At 37.5% G+C, this 19739-nt stretch overlaps 1 protein-coding gene across 2 annotated transcripts in view; it reads left to right on the top strand.

Moving 5' to 3' along the window:
* Positions 1-19739, top strand: part of TBC1D23 (TBC1 domain family member 23) — a 50627-nt gene that overhangs the window by 7820 nt on the left and 23068 nt on the right. For both annotated transcript variants that reach the window (XM_014853295.3, XM_014853296.3), the window contains exons 2-8: positions 7963-8074; positions 9114-9219; positions 10179-10383; positions 14746-14869; positions 18016-18140; positions 18228-18274; positions 19087-19190. In XM_014853295.3, coding sequence (XP_014708781.3) covers positions 7963-8074; positions 9114-9219; positions 10179-10383; positions 14746-14869; positions 18016-18140; positions 18228-18274; positions 19087-19190 — 823 coding nt within the window. The remainder of the gene's footprint in view (positions 1-7962; positions 8075-9113; positions 9220-10178; positions 10384-14745; positions 14870-18015; positions 18141-18227; positions 18275-19086; positions 19191-19739) is intronic.

Genomic DNA, 19739 nt, shown 5'->3' on the forward strand with positions numbered 1-19739 from the left:
TGGAAAAGAACAGTGTGTGAGGGACTTTTTATTTTGAGGAAGCATGGAAGAGGAAAGAATTTGGAACACTTTCTAAAGTTAACTTCTCGTTAGTGGAAAAGACATTCTTCCATTTTGTAAGCAGAGTATTACAGCAAATGCATTGCAACATGGCACATACGGTGCAGTTATGAGAAGCTTTTTGTTTTGCTCATTTGTTTTTTTTGCTTAGGCAAAAATTCCTGAGTGTTTCTTAGCAGAGGAAGGGGCACCGTTGGTACGAGTGGTGGAATTTGATCTACATGGATTATGGATCAAAAATAAGTCTGTGAAGATTTAAAGCATCTGTTCCATTTGTGGTTAATTTTAGTACTTTACAGAGCAACATTCTGTGATCTCTGTCTCCCTTGCCTATTGCACAGTGCTGAAATACTGTAGCTATCGTGTTTGGCTTCTTAAGCCAAGAGGACTAGATTTTACACCTTCTTTATTTGGCACAAGATCCTGGTTAAACATAGATTCTGGAGAGGATTACTTTATTTGATAAGGGACTCTCCCAAAGCTGCTTTTGTGGCTCTGATCCTGATACAAAGTTTCACTAATTTTTTTTTTAAGATTTTGTTTTTTTCTTTTTCTCCCCAAAGCCCCCGGTACATAGTTGTGTATTTTTAGTTGTGGGTCCTTCTAGTTGTGGCATGTGGGACGCTGCCTCAGCATGGCTTGATGAGCAGTGCCATGTCCGCACCCAGGATCGGAACTGGCAAAACCCTGGGCCACCAAAGCGGAGCCGGTGAACTTAACCACTCGGTGATGGGGCCGGCCCCTCACTAATGTTTTTAAGCTAGTCATTTGGGTGTCTTTTTCCCCTTGGCATTCAAATATACAACTTGTTAAAATACTGTAACAAGTGTATCTGATACTGACGAAAATCCAGATAACTTCAAAGTTTCACAATTATCAAATTGTGCTTTCACGGACTGTAAAATGTCATGGTCATTTCTGAATGTGCTGTCGTACTATTTGTTAGAAAGTATTTATGGTTTGAGATTGATATTTAAAAGTAAGTTACACAGTACATATGGTCATTGAACTCCATCCATATCCACTGTACAAGTGAATATGTAAAAAGTGGTCCTATTTCCATTTCTACCAAATGTCACACAAAATGTTCAGGAATTAATTAAGGAGTTGTGGTGTGGTAGTAATTTGTAACCAGCATGCTAACAATAGTAACAAAATAAGTTCCAACAAAGCTTTGCTGCTGATGTCTCATGACCTGGGTATTAAGAAATAACCAGAAATGAAGTGGCACAAAGTAAGTCATGAAACTACAACTCAACATGTGCAACTTGCCACTGTTACTCACTGTTACACAATTTGCTGTTGCTTACAACTAGTTAGCTGGTCACTTTCAAGTTTTAAAATAATTGATCAGAGTCTTGTGCCTGGGTATAATGTATGTATGGGCAAGCTGGCCTGTCTTGGTTTAATCTGTGCTTGTGGTGGTTTACATTCTAAACAAATCTGAATGGACTACACCTTAGGAAGAGCTGCTCCCACCTCTGTTCAGTGGGTTTTATATAATAGGATTTGGACTATCTTGGGATAGCCACATAGAAAATAAGCTACCCGAGAGGGTGCACTTTTTTGCTCACAGCTGCATCTCCGGTGCCTTGCCCAGTGGCTGGCTAGCTTGTAGTGGGTGTTTGATATATATTTATTAAAGATTTGAATAAAGGAATACTTTTGTCAGAGAAGGAAATAATTCATAGCGTGGGTAGAGAGAAGTACAGGAGAGTTATTGGAAACTGAAGGAGAGTGTTCTAAAGAGAGTCTGACACTGCCGAGTCTGTAAAGATGACAAGGGCTGAGAAAGATGACTGATGGCTTCTTGGAGCAGTTTGGTGCAGTGATGGAGGCTTAGGCTGGATGAGGAGAGAGCAAGTGGAGATGAGGGGAGACTACGTGTCAGGGAGTTGAACTGTAAAAGGAAGGAGAGAGGACTTTCTGAAAGGGACTAGTCACGTGCAGTACCTGAGTCCATTTTATCTCTTGGCTCTGTTTAATACTGCTAGCTGACTCGGAGCTTTGAACAGTATCCTCTGCAGTAGAAATAATGTGTTTAAAATGTTTACATAGCAGCCTTTGGGCGTTTATTGATTTCCCCAGTGATGCAGCTTTTGTTTTTTCATTTTAATCAAACAACAATATGTCTTAGACCCTGACCACTTTAAGACACAAAATTAATTTGAAAAAATTTGGTAATTGGGTTTTCCCTGTAGTTTCTTTGTACTCTGCATTTAAGTTTAGATGATTACATATGTTCCGGGTCCTAACTGGTGTTTTTGAACTACTGTAATCTTACTTTAAAAAAAATAATTACAGGAAAGGATTCTGTTTTAAGAATTTTGAAAACCAGTGAAGTTGACTTAGCTTCCTTGATAGATTGAGAGGCTTCGAGTTAAAAAAATTTTCTTCTAATCCAGGAAACATCCTATCTGAAGTGTTTTGGAAATTTACCTCGATATGCTTAGGTGACAGAGTGCTATTCTGAAGTTGAATAGACTGTGGGAGATCACACAGGTTGGCTGATAAGTGGCTGGGAGTGATTGCTAATTGCTTAATTCTAGGGCTGTTTCATTATTTTATTGTGAATGCAATCTATTAAGAAAAATCAAGTCCTTATTTTTCTTTAAACATTCCTTTCTTTTTTTTTTTTTAAAGATTGGCACCTGAGCTAACATCTGTTGCCAATCTTCTTTTATTTTTCCTCCTTCTCCCCAAAGCCTCCCAATACATAGTTGTATATTCTAGCTGTGAATGCCTGTTTGTGCTGTGTGGGACGCCGCCTCAACATGGCCTGATGAGTGGTGCCATGTCTGCTCCTGGGATCGGAACCGGCGAAACCACAGGCCCTGGAAGCAGAGCGCAAGAGCTTCCACTCGGCCTCAGGGCTGGCCCTTAAAGATTTATTCTTGACTAAGTGAAGAGTGACTTAGTATTCCTAAACTCGCTTTCCCCTTGTCCTCTAATTTAGTTTTCCATATTTTGCTATTGTCTCATTTGTCTCTCAGCGTTTGTGTCACGTGTCCTAGAATGGTTCATGTGAACAGCAGCTCACTGTCCGACACTCTTCTCTTTTGGAAAAGAGTGGAGGCTTCAGTGCTCATGGAGTCTTGTGCGGAGACTGGCCTGAAAGAGAAAGTTGGAAAGGACAGATTCAGACGAGCTGTAGGTGCTAAGATAGAATGGAAAGAGGAGTGGGAGGGGTATTCTGGTGGAACAGAAGATAATTCATACGCTGTGGGAATACTCTCCACCTCTTTTGTTTAGGCAGTATCTGGTACTCGCCCCATTTATAGGTGAAGAAACTGTGTTTGTATCCTAGGTCACAGAGCTGTTAAGTGTGTAGAGTCTGATGTCATGCTTTCTGATTTGAAATTTTAGACTATTTTCTCTATAGCTTGTTGCCACTAAGCCTTTATATACTTAATTATTGGTACTTTTGCTATTGAGCTGCCATGGCAACTGTTTAGAAGTCTGGTGATTCCATATGTAAAATGTCCAGAATAGGTAAATCTGTAGAGACAGAAAGTACATCAGTGGCTGGGAGCAGGGTGGGGAGGAATGAAGAATGGCTGATAATAGATAAGGGGTTTAAGTGCAGAAAGAAATATGTAAAAATATTCAGGAGATGAACTAGGTCTTATTTTCATCTCTTATTTGGAGTACAACTAAAGTTTTCATAAATTTTGAAATTATAGAGAAAAGTTTTTACAACATGGTTGGGGAAAAACAGAATTTAGAAAGAAGTGTAATATATAGTTATTTTTTCCTAATGACAGATTTTCTGTAACTTTTTAAGTTTTCGGAATATAACATATATAATCTAGTTGCTTTTATTAAAAAATATAATTTTAAATGTGATTCAATGTATGACTTATTCAGAAAATAATTACAAAACTTCAACAAAACTTCAAATTGAATTTATTAACCCTTGAAGCATTGAGAAATGCATGTTTACTTTGGTAGTACTTGAAAATTCATGTCCGTCCCCACCCCCCTTAACTTGCGTTGTGCAAATGCTCCATATGCTAGGAGTTACTCACCATTGGTTGAAGAAGAAAAATCTGATTCAATTGCTAGCTTGGATATAAACATTAACCTAATTTCATATAAATTTAGTCACTTTTTTGCCTTGCTGTAATTCTAAAGCAACTTGGATTACAATGTTTAGGTTAGATGATTTTCCCACAAAACAGCTGCTGAGGGGAAATTCTATTATATTTTATTCAGGTTTTGAAAATACATCATTGATAGATCATCAGCAGTAACCTATATATGTATTATACTAACATATATTATAGTTTCAATGTCACAGAGTCAGGAAGTGATGTGTTTCTGCTTCTTTCCAACTCCAACACTTTGGATTTGCTCTGTCCTTGAACCTTCTGAACAAAGGAGACAGTTACTTATTTTTCGTACTTACTAGGTTAAGTGGACAAGGCCCGTACTTTCCTATTTTTTAAAAAAATACAAGTATTTTATTTATTTATTGTTGAGGAAGATTGGTCACCTGTTGCCACTCTTCCTCTTTTTGCTTGAGGCAGATTGTCACTGAGCTAACATCTGTGCCAGCCTTCCTCTGTTTTGTATGTGGGATGCTGCAACAGCATGGCTTGAGGAGCAGTATGTAGGTCCACGCCCGGAATCTGAACCTGTGAACCCCAGCCACCAAAGCGGAGTGTGTGAGCGTAACCTCTATGCCACTGGCCTGGCTTGTACTTTCCTATTTTAAGATCTCTCTAAATGTCCAGTACATTTCTACCAGCCAGCTTGCGAGGTCAGTAAGAAGCCGCCATAATCAAAGAAGGCTTAGGAAACCACAACGTGATTATAGCCCACCAGACATGTGTTTTACCTTTGAATGTTAGGTATTGCTTGTTCAAAAGTAGAAAGAAGCTTGGTTTAGGGGAAGGAAAATTCTGTTTGAGAGCTAAATGCCATAGAGTTCCTGTCTCTCGATAGGAACTTGATCCTTTTATAAATTATTTAACTTCACTATTTTCAGCTCTTTTACGACTTTTGCAAGCACATTTGTAATGTCAAAGGGCTGATAACTGAATCTTTGAACACTTTGTTCAGAAGATAACGTTATCGTTAATAATTTAGTTTGTGAGAAATGCCTTTTGCTGCTTAAGATGGAGCATTTTCTGGCTTCTTGCTCATGGTTGTACTGCTGGAGACCAAGAGTGTGGTTCCCTGGGGGCAGGATCAGAGAATTCAGTAGCAGCTGTGTCAACAGAGGTGCTTGTGCATTATTAAGATTTAAAAAGTACGTTGAGGATTGGGCATTTTGCTCCAAAATACTAACTTCGTTTTCTGGAATAGTAAGGGATTTGGGAAAGTTACTTCAAAAGGAAACCAAGGATTTTTACGCTGAAAAATTCTAGTTCTTCATTTATTTGGTGAAAGAATTTCTTCTCATTAAATGGGGTTTTCAGTTTATTTCATCTCATTAAATGGTGTTTTCTGTTCATTTACACATTTAATCATTAAAAATTATGGTATGTATTCATCAAAGATTCCATTAAGTTTTGTTTCATAGTTACAAGCAATCCTTCAAATTCTACCAGGCTATCTTGTACATTTTGGCCAGAATAGACTAGATAAACCCCAGTCTTTATCAACTATGGGCCTGAAGTGTTTCTCACCGGGAGTCTCTTTCCCTCACTTTCTTGTCCAACACTTTGGTGACCATGTAGCAAAAGAACAGAATGTTTCTTGTGTGGTTGCTAGTTATTTTCTTGTTCATATAAATTTGTAGTAGCTTTGTTAAGAAATCCTTCAAATTTACTATTCTTTTTTTTATTAATTTTTATTGAGTTAATGATAGTTTACAATCTTGTGAAATTTCTCTTGTACATTATTGTTTGTCAGTCGTGTTGTAGGTGCATACCTTCACCCTTTGTGTCCACCTCCCACCCCACCTTTCCCCTGGTAGCCACTAATCTGTTCTCTTTGTCTACATTTTTAAATTCCTCATATGAGGGGAGTCATACAGAGATTGTCCTTCTCTAGCTGGCTTATTTCACTTAACATAATTCCCTCAAGCTCCATCCATGTTGTTGCAAATGGGACGACTTTGTCCTTTTTTATGGCTGAGTAGTATTCCATTGTATATATGTACCACATCTTCTTTATCCGGTCATCTGTTGATGGGCACTTAGGTTGCTTCCACGTCTTGGCTATTGTAAATAAGGCTGCAATGAACATTGGGGTGCATGGGACTTTTGGAATTGCTGACTTCAAGCTCTTTGGATAGATACCTAGTAGTGGGATAGCTGGGTCATATGGTAGTTCTATTTTTAAAGAAATCCTTCAAATTTGATTGCTGCTTTTCCTTTGGATATGATCCCAAGTGATTACATTTTCATTTAATTCCTTTCCCTTAAGAGGGCAACACTTTAGGAAATTTATACATTTAAACTAATATTCTTGGGATCCCAACAGTAGGAAAGATTTACATTATCTTCCTGAGAGAAAGTAGAATGGGAGTAATTTATTTTCCTCAAAACCACAAAATTGTGACAAACTCCTGGTTTCCTGATCCTAGTGGGATTCTCTGCCTTTCAGGCTGCTTCAAAGAATTTTAGAAACTGTCTGGCTAAGTTATAGCTTTTTATTTGTAGAGATTTCGTATGTATTGTATACTACAATTGTAAACAAAGACAAAACCTGAGCTTTTGAGAATTCTGAGGGAATTAGTTATTTTTATTTTTTTATTTTTTATGTTTTGAGGAAGATTAGCCCTGAGCTAACATCTGCCAATCCTCCTCTTTTTGCTGAGGAAGATTGGCCCTGAGCTAACACCTGTGCCCATCTTCCTCTACTTTATACGTGGGATGTCTACCACAGCATGGCTTTTGCCCAGTGTTGTCATGTCCGCACCTGGGATCCACACCAGGGAACACTGGGCCACCGAGGTGGAACGTGCAAACTTAACTGCTGTGCCACTGGGCCGGCCCAGGAATTAATTTTACGTAGTTATTTCCTACAAAACAATTCATACCTCTGTGAAAGTTTTTTAAAAAAATTATTTTAACCTATACAGATGAAAATAAAATTTGTTTCATACTTTTCTCCTTAAACGTAGTAGACTGAACATAACTGCTTGCTGATTTACTTGATAATTTACTTGATGATGTGACATTATTTTGCTTTAATATATAGTACAGTGATACCATTAGAGCATTTTTGGCTCCTCTCACATTTACTGAATACTTAGTGTAAGCCAGGCGCTGCTCTAGGCATGATGTCTGTATGGTTAAGTACTAAGTGTTCCCGTACTGCAGTGCTTTGAATTCTGGGCTATGTTTTCTGTTTCTCCTTCTTGTCTCTGTGTAGCATAATGTTAACAGCCTGAATTCTGGAAGCAGACTGTTAGAATTTGAATCCTGGCCCTACTGCGTACCTGACACGTGACCATAAGCTATGTAACCCCTTTTTGCCTCAATTTTTGCATCTGTACACTGGGGCCAATGATGTAACCTACTTCGTAGGGTTATGAGAATTAAAAAAACCTAGGTAAAATGTTTGAAACAGAGCCTGGCACAGTCAGTGCTATGTAAAGTGTTAGTCGTTGCTACTGCCAGGAATACTACTGAATATGAATTACTGTTACTTCTCAGTGCTGTCAGCCTGCTTGCCCTGTCTTCTCTTTTTAAATTTGTTTAATCTGAGAAAACATGTTAGCTGAGCTTGCTAGAACTAAATGAAAAATAAGAGTAAATTGGGCATATGAAACGTGAGGTTCCCTTTCAGGAAAGGAGAGTGCTGCGTATGCCTTGACTTTACATTTTGGCTGCTGAGCACATTTTTTTTCTTAGGCACAACCTTTCACAGGTCATGATTATAAATGAATCTCGAATAAGAAAAAACAAGTAGTAAAAATTACCTTAATAGATAGGACTTGTTTTTTAGGGAAAAAGATCTTGAAGAAGCTCTGGAAGCAGGAGGTTGTGATCTTGAAACTTTGAGAAATATAATTCAAGGGAGACCACTGCCTGCTGATCTGAGGGCCAAAGTTTGGAAGGTAACTGAAAACTAAAACAAATAAAATGTTATCACTTAAGAATAATATTTCAGAATTTTTATTTTCGGTTGTCTTAGTTGCAGAAGACTTTATTATATTATGAGCATGGCACATCTAGAAAATTTACCAAACAGAACAACTTACAAAAATGTGTGTTTTTGTAGTGTTTGATATATTTAATAGTTTAGGTTTGAGAGGTAATATTTTCTCTTGTAGCTATTAGAAATGATGCTTATGAAGATTGTTTAATGCAGTGGGAAAATGCAACCAATGAGTAAAATAGGATATATAATTGCAAACATGGAGCAATCTCAGCTATGTTAAAAAAAAAAAAAAAAAGGTGAGGAGGAATAAGTCTCTGGGTGTTGGAATTACCAGATCTTGTTTTTTTAGTATCCCTGTCCTTTCCTCCCCATCCCACCCACTGGATTATTTTAAAATAAATCCTTGGTAGCACGCTAAAATACTTGCACGTGAAAGTCCAAGTTATGAAGACTCTTAAAATAACCGTAATACCATTAAACTTAACGGTAGTAGTTCCTTAATGTGTCCTCAGTGGCAGAAGAGCTGAGAGAGCTCTCTGGGGTCTCTTTTATAAGGGCAGTAATCCCACTTATGAGAGCTCCACCTTCATAACCCAATCGCCTCCCAAAGGCCCCACCTCCTAATACCATCACTTTGGAGATTAGGTTTCAAGTATGAATTTTGAGGGGGCCACAGACATGCAGTCTATAGCATTACTGATGTTTGCTTGAAATAAATTTACATATGTAATTATGTAAATATTTTGTGTAATTCATGCTATTCATTGGATTGACATGGAGTAGTAAAATTTAATGGAGGAGGATTTAAAATAATTATGTTGGTTCATTGTGATATGTCTAAGGGGTCAGCATTTGGTGGAGTGTAGATACATTGATTTGTAATATTTGACGTATGCATTTTTATTCCTAAATTCAGCCTTTCCATTATTACAGCGTATTTTCCAAGAATGAGAAATAACATATGAAGCTAGTTGCTTTTTTTATCTTTCTTCCAGATTGCTCTAAATGTTGCAGGAAAAGGTGATAGTTTGGCATCATGGGATGGTATTTTAGACCTCCCAGAACAGAACACTATTCACAAAGACTGTCTAGAGTTTATTGGTAAGTTTAATAACTGTTTTTTCAAGCAGTGGAAAATTTTGGAAATAATTTTTGGTGAAGGAGTCACTCTTTAGTAGAATTATCTTGTCGTAACTTTGCATATGTTGAATTTGTAAAAGGCTAGTAAATAGTTTTAGAACTTTTCTTTTGAAATTCTTATGAAATAACATCTAATATTTTAAGAAAGCCCAATTTTTAGTGTTTCCTTTGCATTATGTGTTCAATTTTCAAGTACCTTTAGTTTTGTTGCAGTTTTAAAATTGCTTTTTGTATAATTAAAGATCTGTACGATTGTATACAGACCTCAAAGAGGGCTGTGTTCCAAAAATTTATCTGTAAATCATAGATCATGATCTGCTATAGAAAAACTATTGTAAATCATAGGTGAATGGGTTTCCAATCACTTTATGAGATCTTTCTCAAGATTAAATTAATTTAGTTCATATTTCTCTTTTAAATTTGTCTGTGGTCCATTGGTGTCTTTTTGTTTCTCTTTCTGTCATATTTTAGGGAAGTTGACTAGAGAGGCTTTTGTGCACTAATCACAACAGAAACCTTACTGCTGGTGTGGGCAGAGGAAAGGGAATGTGGTGGTGGAGAGGGGTGACTTTCCCTCCCTTTGAGGAAGCTGTAGTGGCAGCTGCCATGTGGAGTAGATGATAATCTGTTGTTTAGAAAACACTGTTTTGCTTGCCAGGCATAAAGGTTCTGCCTCCCTCTCTTGCCCCTCTGCTCCAGATTGTCCATTCTTAGGGCTAGCATGTGTGTAAGTCAAGCATTGTCAAGTTAGTAAACACTGAAGAAATGTTCGAAAAATGTGCTTTCATGTAGTTTCCTTGTGCCCTTGACATGCTCTAAATGCACTAAGATAGTATTGTATGTTTGTAAACAAGTGTTATGTCCAATAACTAAGCCTCTAACAGGCCCTTGGTAACTTTGTTTTGACGCTTATTTTCTAGATCACCTTTCAGTGCCAGAAGAGAAGGCAGCAGAATTACTTTTGGATATTGAATCTGTAATTACCTTTTATTGTAAATCACGCAACATTAAATATAGCACGTCCCTTAGCTGGATCCATCTACTCAGACCGTTGGTGCATCTCCAGCTGCCACGCAGCGATTTATACAACTGCTTTTATGCTATCATGAACAAGTACATTCCCAGGTAAAATATAATGTGGTTATTATAGTTTTAAAAATGAATAAAAGTCTAGTTGGCTTTGAACTTAAGTTGTTAGATTTAATTTGGTGGTAAAGTAAAAGGTTCAAATAATTTTTAAGGTTGTTTGAGTCATTGTTATTTGATGTTATTTTTGTGATTATAAACGGTTTTTAAAAGATTCTTTAGTTAAGAATTTGTGCTTCTAGAGTTTAGATATGCAGCATAACTCTTCATACTTTTTACATGGTTTGCTATTTTAATTTCTTTACCTATAAAAGAAAAATAACATTATAGTGTTTAAGTGAAAAGTAAAATTTTTGGAGTGCTACCTTAAGTGAGGTGCTGAGGTTACAGCTTGGAATGTAGCACTAGAAATACAGGCATTGAACAAGTCATTAGAAATGGGCTGAGTGTTAGGAATGTGAAATGAGTGCCATGGGAATACATAATGGGGGTGACCTGACTTGCCCTGGAGGTCAGGGACAGCTTCCCTGGGCAAGTGACACTTAGGTTGAGACTAGACAGATGTGCAGGTGGTTGTGGTGGTAGTGGGGGGAGTAGTAGAGGCGGCACTCGTGAAGCCAAAATGAATCCTTGTAGTTCCTGGTGCTCTGGATCTGGTAGTCAGGATTTTAGGGCCAGAAGGAACTTTGGACATAATCTGGACCAGTGGTTTGGGTACACGGTGAACCTAGGATGCACACTGGAGTCATTGGGGGAGCTCTTGTTTGCATCCCTAACAAAGTAGATCAAACCTCTGAGGAGGGCACCCGGGCATTGGGGTTTGTTTAGAGCTTCTCCATTGATTGCAGTGTGCAGCCAAGGTAGAGAGACCCCCTCTTCTGGAGCTTGGCAGTTCAGTGACTACCATTTTTACCACTTTCTTTGTGATGACATGCTATAACTAGGTGTAGGTGCTTTGTGTATTTTCTCATTTAAACAGTGACCATTATAAGGTAGGTAACTCTGATTTACAACTACAGAAACTGAGGCAAAGGAAGAGAGAGATTAGATAACTTCTCCAGGATTCCACTTCTGGTGTGTGACTGAGTCAGGATTTGAACCTAAGTTTGGATGGATGCCTGTGCTTTAGCTAATATGGTTCTCCACCCTGGTTCCTTGTTAGAATCAATTGGAGAACTTTTTCTTTTTCTTTAATAGCATAAGATATCATTCATGTATCATAAAATTCATCCATTTAGTATGTACAATTCAGTGGTTTTAGTATAGTCAGAGTTGTGCAACCATAAACACAGTCACTTTTAGTACATTTTCATCACCCCAAAAAGAAACCCCATACCCATTAGTAGTCAGCTCTCCATTTTCCCCAAGGCTGTCAGCCCTAGGCAACCACTAATCTTTCTGTCTCTATGGATTTGCCTACTCTGGACATTTCATATTAATAGAATAGTAAAATATGTGGTCTTTTGTGACTGCCTTATTTCACTTAGTGTAATGTTTTAAAGATTTGTCCATATTGTAGCGTATATCATTTCATTTCTTTTTATTGCTGAGTAACATTTCATAATATGCATATACCACATTTTATTTACTCATTCACCAGTTGGTGGACATTTGGATTGTTTTCACTTTTTGACTGTTATGAATAATGCTGCTATGAACAATTGTGTACAAGATTTAGTGTAGACATATATTTCATTTCTCTTGAGAATGTACCTAGGAGTGGAATTGCTGGGTCATATGGTAACCCTACATTTAGGTTTTTGAGGAGTTGCCAGACTTTTCCACAACAACTGCACCATTTTACGTTCCTATTAGCAGTGAATGAAGATCCCAGTTCTGCATCCTCATCATCATTTTTTCTATTATAGCCAGATTAATGAGTATAAAGTGGTATCTCATGGTTTTGATTTGCATTTCCCTGACAGCTAGTGATGTTGAGCATCTTTTCATGTACTTAGTGGCAATTTGTGTATCATCTTTGGGGAAATATCTGTTTAGCCAAAGAATTTTTAAAACATACTGGCCCTTGAAATTTCAACTATAACTAGACTAGGTAGATCCTAGGCATAGATATTTTTAAAAAACTCTCCAGGTGATTCTGATATACACTAAAGTGGAGAACCTCTGTGTTACCCTGAAGCCGTTGGTGCTTCATGGAAGGAAAATAGACCCAGAGATGCTGGGAGACAGGGCTAAGGTTGTGGTAGAGCTGAGATTGGAATTCATATTTGGGAGTCATTCTGTTATACTAAGTCTGTCAACTGCTTATATTTTAGCTTATATTTTATCATGTCTCGTTGTAACAGAGCTAGTAATAGCAAGGGACATGATGTTCCAGCTTTCTCTCTAGAGAATGTTGGTGGTAATAGTAGTAGAGGCGGGGGGTTTTACATTGAGCTATACAACACCCTGTCTCGTCAGGTTCCTCCGGTTACTGTTTCCATGAATTCCACATGTAACACAGTGTTCCAGCCGGGTCAGCATTAATGGCCCTGGATAGAACACAGCCCCACAAAATGCTGCTAGAAGAACTTTATTATAATATATCTTCTTATTACAGGCTGATGTAGAACATGGGTAGAATTCTGTCAAGCACAGTGCCTTGCATGGAGAGTAGCTTTGCCATACACAGCTGTTAAATGAATGGATGTTGTTGCAATGGCAGACTCCCTGAAGTGTCTCCCTTTTCCTCAAGATGAGACCACAAACTAGACAGTTCTTCCTCTAATTTATGTTTCTGCTCTGCTCACTGCCTGTTTCCATGTTTTGCCTTGGCAGTCTATTGCTTACCAATCTAGGGCCTTCTCTACAAAACTTTCTGTCATCTGCAGTATCGAAAACCGAGAGACAGACAGTCATACCACATCCTGGCATTGACCTCAGATATTGGTTTCGTAGAAATTACTTTTCATCTTTCCCACTTCAATAGCATTTCAAAACATTATCTCTGCTTTTATGTAAAAACTGTGACATTCATTTCATTAACTTTTTTACATGAAGCCTTTTACCTATTTCAGTTTCTTTACAGTTCGCTTTTTTAGAGACTGTGCCCTACCAAGACATCACTTGTTGAAATACCAAATTACATATATAGAAAGGTAGTATGGAATAGCCAGCCCTGGTGGTCTCGTGGTTAAGATCCAGCACTCTTACTGCCATGGCCCCCATTTGTTTCCGTCAGGGAAGCACACCACCCATCTGTCGGTGGTCATACTGTGGTGGCTGCATGTTGCTGTGATGCTGAAAGCTGTGCCACTGGGATTTCAAATCCCTGCAGGGGTACCCATGGTGGACAGGTTTCAGCAGAGCTTCTAGACTAAGAAAGACTAAGAAGCAGGACCTGGCCACCTACTTCTGAAAAAATTGGCCATGAAACCTCTAGGAATAGAAATGGAGCATTGTTACAGCGCCGGAAGGGGAGAAGATGGCACAAAAAGACTGGGCAGGGCTCCCTCTGCTGTCCGCAGGGGTGCTAGGAGTCAGAACGACTCGACAGCACTAGCAACAGCAAATGGTTTAATGCCTGGTTTCTGTATACAAGTCTTAGCTCCATCACATCTTAGCTATGTGACTGTGGGTGAGTTATTTGACCACAGCTAAACCTCGGTTTTCTCATCTGTAAGATGGGGATGATAGTAGTATCTATTTGATAGGGTTGCTTGTGAAGATAAAATGAGATAACTTTGTAAAGTGTCTGCTGCACTTTCTGGGACATGGTATTTCCTCAATAAATACTGCCTTTATTATGATGTGTCCTGTGCTTTGAGCTGTTTGTTTTTACTGATTCATTAAACACAAGGGAACAAGGCAAGTAGTAGTCCAGTTATGCAGTAAGGGGAGTGTGTGGCACCTCCTGGAATTCACTCTAAGCACCTGGTCCCCAGGCCACTTCAACAGCTTCTAAGGCTCTGGATCCACTCTTTTGAAATGTTCATGTGTGGCCATTTCCGCCTTGTGCCTTTGCTGAAAGACATTCCTGACTGAGTACATTGACTGCGGAGCTAACTTGAACCCTTCCTAGGAGTTTCTTCTTGGCAGGAAAGAAGGGGGCTGGACTTCTTCAGGACTCTCACATCTTCTTTTGGGATCAAAAACTTATTGAAATAACCTAAGTGGACCTTCCATTGTCAGTGGTCCCTAACGTCCTTTCGCTTGAGTGCATCCTGAGTTCACCTGGAGAGAATCTCCTTAGAGTTTTTCTACCAACTTTCTGACAGGTCAGGTGTATTAGATATTAGCAGTCGAGAGCTCCTGGGTTGTGTCAGACGGGCTTGCTGTGATGCTGTGGTGTTCAGGTGTTGTGGGGGTGGGAGAGGAGGTGGGTGTTGCAGGAGGATTGGTTACTGATACGATCATTTCTCACCTATTAATGCAAGAAATCCTGCTTCTTTTATCTTTTAGGGATTGTTCCCTGAAGGGGAGACCATTTCATCTTTTCCGATTACTCATCCAGTACCATGAGCCTGAGCTTTGTTCATTTCTTGATACGAAGAAAATTACTCCAGACTCCTATGCACTCAACTGGGTAATAAAGTGAAAGTAGGAACACTTAATGAAAAATAGCTTTCTATAAAACTGTAGTTAGGGTTTTTTCCCCCCAAGGAAGAGAAAGAAAAGTACTAAATTATAGACCATTACTTCTTAAACCAGAGGAGTAAAATTATTGCCACTTTAAAAATATTTTCTGCTTTTGTGTTAGTTCAGATTATTTAATATGAAGTTAAGCCTTTTGTTGTTTGACACATATATGTAAATACGTGTGACATATTTACATCTATGTAATATGTATTACATGTATATAACATATGTATCAGTTCACTTTAAAACTCTGTGTGATTAAGTTGTTGATGGTGTGTATAAGAATTGATATCCAATCGTAAGGAAAATGACAAGATTATCAAATGATCAATATAAAAGAATGTAAAGTACATCTCAGTGCTCTGTCATTCTGTATTTGTATTTTCAATGGGAAGTTGTATTCTAGGTGAGTGGTTCTCAAATCTTTTGGTCTCAAGATCTCTTATACAACATTTATTGAGGCTCCATGGTTTATATGGATTATGTGGGTTAGAAATTAAAACCAAGAAATTTAAAATATTCATTTATTAATTCATTTAGAAGTAATGGTAAGTCCATTACATGTTAACATAAATAGCCTATTTTTTTTGAGTTCATAATAGTTTACAACATTGTGAAATTTCAGTTATACATTATTATTTGTCAGTCATCTTATAGGTGTGCCCCTTCACCCTTTGTGCTCACCGCCTCCCCCCTCTCTACCTAGTAACCACTGATCTGTTCTCTTTGTCCATGTGTTTGTTTATCTTCCACATATGAGTGGAGTCATACAGAGTTTGTCTTTCTTTATCTGGCTTATTTCACTTAACATAATACCCTCAAGGTCCATCCATGTTCTCCTGAATGAGACAGTTTTGTCATATATTTTTGGCTGTCATTTTTTGGGTAGTATTCCATTTTATATGTATACACACCGTATCTTCTTTATCCAGTCATCAGTCGATGGGCACTTAGGTTGCTTCCATGTCTTGGCTCTTGTGAATAATGAAATAGCCTATTTTTTAAATGAAAAATAACTATATGTTCCAAAAGAAAACTAGTGAGAATAGTGGCATTGTTTTATATTTTTACAAATCTTAATACTTGGCTAAATCACAGAAAGGTAGATTGTCATATATGCTGCTTTATTCAATCTATGATGATACCACAATTCATTTCATGTAGCCTTTGGAAAATTCTGTTGTTCATTTGTGAGAGAGTGAGTCTGAAAAAGGCATATGAAATCTAAGTATTATGAAAATAGTTTTCACGTCACGGACTCCCCTGTAAATACTCTTGGGCACTTCCAGGGCTCCTCAGACCACACTTGGAGAACTGCTCTTCTAGGTTAACTTGAAGATCTTTCTAAAATAATGATTGGGTGCTAGAGGAATATATATATTCAAAAATTAAATGTGTTCTTTGATCATATCTTACCTAACTTTTCTTCAGAAAGAATCCCATGTGTGTCACTTTCTAACTGATCTAAGACACAGCCTCTGAGCTTCCATTCCTTCATCTGTAAAATGGAGATAGTAATAGTACCTATCTCAGAGGGTCAGGGAATGAGTAAACAGTCAGAAAACGGTAATTAAAGAATTCTAACTAGTTTCAACTCTGGCATATTAAATCTCAGATTGTTGCAGCCTGCTCTTTAGTTCCCTCTTGGCTATTGTCTTGTCACTCTGAGTTAAAATAATTAAGTACCTATAAAATGGTAGTTTCTCTGAGATGCATATGTTACCATTAAATCTACTAACTTGTGTTGAAGTAAGAAATTATTTCTTTTAAGCATTCTAATGCTTAATAGAGGTCACTCTGGCCACATCATGCCTAGGAAATGCCATAGCTGTTGTCAGAACTCTGAATTAGTACTCAGTGCTGGTAGCAGATTTTAACTGAGTACTTAAACAATGAATTTCTCTTCAGGTGATGCCCCAAATAGTTCATTGTTGCTGCTAGTATCATGTCTATGTAATGGAGTCCTTTTGTAATCATGAGACGAAACAATTAAAACTAATTCCTAAACCTTGAGAACCCATAACTGTGAGCAATGCAATGGTAGCTTTAGTTTGGCTGAGTTTAATGATGACCATAAATTGCTATTCTGTTTGTATTTGCATCTTCTGTATTTGTAATAATTTTTTAAACAACAAGAAGAAACATTAGGAGCATTCGGTACTTTTAAAAGCTTTGTGGTTGAGTGTAATCGCAGTTAACATGGGCTCTGGAGTCTCAGGCCTTTTTTCTGGTCTAACCACCACTGCTTGCTAGCTCTGTGAGCTTGAGACGGTGATTTCATACAACTCTATTTCCTCACCTATAACATGGGGAAAAAATGTCTACTTTGAAGGCCTGTTGTGAGAATATTTAAAATACAAGATGTTTAATTAAAGATATGTGACAGTAGTTTAGTGCCTGGCACAAAATATACACTAACTGTATGTGTTCCCATTAGCTCCGTTTAGCCATTAAAAGTGTTTTAAATTTAAACCTCTAGATATAATTATTTCTGTATCTAATTAAAATTTAATGACCTAAAAATATCAGTGAATTCATGCAATTTAAAACATGATTGGGATCTAGAGAAACATACACATTAATAACTCTTTTATTTGAATTAGAAAACCATTCACCTTTATATCATCATTAAAATTTTGTTGGGTGCTCTTAACTTAAATTACCATGTTTGATACTCAAAATTACCTTATAAGATAAATACTGTAATAATTATGCTAGTTACCCTTATAGAGCTTGTGGGTAATTATGCTATGGCAGGTATGTGCTGGTTACTTAGATATTCTAGGTTGATTCTCTGTCTCTTGAGAACAATGGTAGAAGATGGGTAGTAGTATTCCTTTTTTCTCTTTTAATAGAAGTAGAAATGAAAGCTTTAGAGGTTATGTGACAGAAGTCACACAGCTAGCAAAGTGGCTTCATTGTGCCTTGAATCCACATGTTCTGCCTTTGTTTTATATACAGTAAAATTAAGGTACACGTTAAATATCAGGTGCAGATAATTTGATGTAATGTCACATGCATTTGCTTTAATGCTTTTAAAAGAACAAGTTATTTCCAGTGGTTTATGTCTCTCATTTCATTTCCTGATTACAGCTTGGAAGCCTTTTTGCATGTTACTGTTCCATTGAAGTCACTCAGGCCATATGGGATGGATATCTACAACAAGCAGATCCATTTTTTATTTATTTCTTAATGTTAATAATCCTTGTTAACACAAAGTAGGTATCAAGTTGGATTTTTCTCCTGTCTATTCTCAGGGTGCTCTCTTAATCTTTAACTCAAAACCATATAATTCTCTTTTACAGAGAAGTTATTTTAGCACAGGAGTCTGACAGCAAAGAAGATGTTATCCGTAAGTATCATTTAATGTGGAGGACACATGTCAAGTCATGTGATTTTCTAAAACTCAGTTTCCTCATCTATAAGTTTAAGAGATTAGTCTAAAAGAGCCCTCAGGTTCCATTCACCTCTCAACACTCTCCAAGTATAAACCTGAAAGACTGTTTTCCCTGATTTTGCCATCCTCATTCATTCCTTCATGTTTTTTCATTCTTTCCATATACTATTTCTTTGGTTTCATTGTTAGATAAAATGTCCTGCTCTCTTTCTCTCCCCTTCCCATCCTTCCTGCTCAATCTGCCTTTGATACTGAGCTTTCCTAAATGTCTGTTTTGAAACAGTGATTCTCCTTTTGGGTTCCCCACCCTCCAGCCCTGCACAGATCTAGTCACTTCCTCTCTGTGCTGCCTGGCCCTTGGTACTATCTGTATTGTAGTGTTTGTGTCACTACGTTATAATTCATTTTTACATTTCTCACACAAGACAAAGTTCCTTAAGTCAGGAATTATTTCTTAGTCATTTTTTATTTCCAGGGCCCCTGGCGCTTAAAATGTATTTTGTTCAGTAAATCACAGTATTCGCATCAAGGCTGATGAATTTGATTTGATTGCCTGGCACCCTCATTCAGTAACAGCAGAACTGCAGTAACAGTTTCAGCTCCTTTGGGAAATCCACTTCTCCCCAAGCAGTTTTAAAGGCATCATGTTGAGATTCCGTTTATTTGGTTTTTATTATGTTGAAGATATTCTAGCTTTGATACATAATGTTTCTTATTCTTTGCAAACAACTTTTTAAATGTTGTCATATCTATAATCCTGGTTTCAGAGTTCTTGGAAAATACTCCATCCAGTTTGAATCTAGAAGATATAGAAGACCTTTTCTCTCTGGCACAGTATTATTGCAGTAAAACACCAGCTTCATTTAGGAAGGTATAAAACAAGAAATGACCAATTTCAGTATTTCACATTTTGTACATTGTTTTATTGTTTATGTTGTATATCAGTTAAAATATTCTTAAGTTGTCATTCTTTTCTGCTTTTTTGTGTTGCAGTTTTGTGTGATTTTCACTGTAAATACTCTCCTTAGTGGAGAAACAGACAGATTAAAAAAGATAGTGTACAAATATACTAGGAACCATGTCACCTCTACTCTGATTATTATTTCTGATCATGAGAACAATTGAGATATTTCTTAAATAAGCGTTTTCTTGACTTGAAAAATTGTATTACAGAAATCTGATGGAGGATGTCTAGTTACGCCTCCTTTATCTGGATTTCAGCTTTGTACAACTTTAATGATGCAGAGCTGGCTTGTAAACAAGAAAGGTCACTTAGCCCCAAAGAGATTTAGAACCTTTCTCAGACCAGACAAGTGCTGTCAAGAGAGAGCACACCAGATTGGAAGTGAGTGATGTGAACTCCTAGGAAGTAAAAAGCAGAAGCTAACAGTGGAGGAGGCACAGAGTCCAATTACAAATA

The sequence above is a fragment of the Equus asinus genome, chromosome 5 (assembly GCF_041296235.1).
Source record: "Equus asinus isolate D_3611 breed Donkey chromosome 5, EquAss-T2T_v2, whole genome shotgun sequence".
NCBI classification, from domain to species: Eukaryota; Metazoa; Chordata; class Mammalia; order Perissodactyla; family Equidae; genus Equus; species Equus asinus.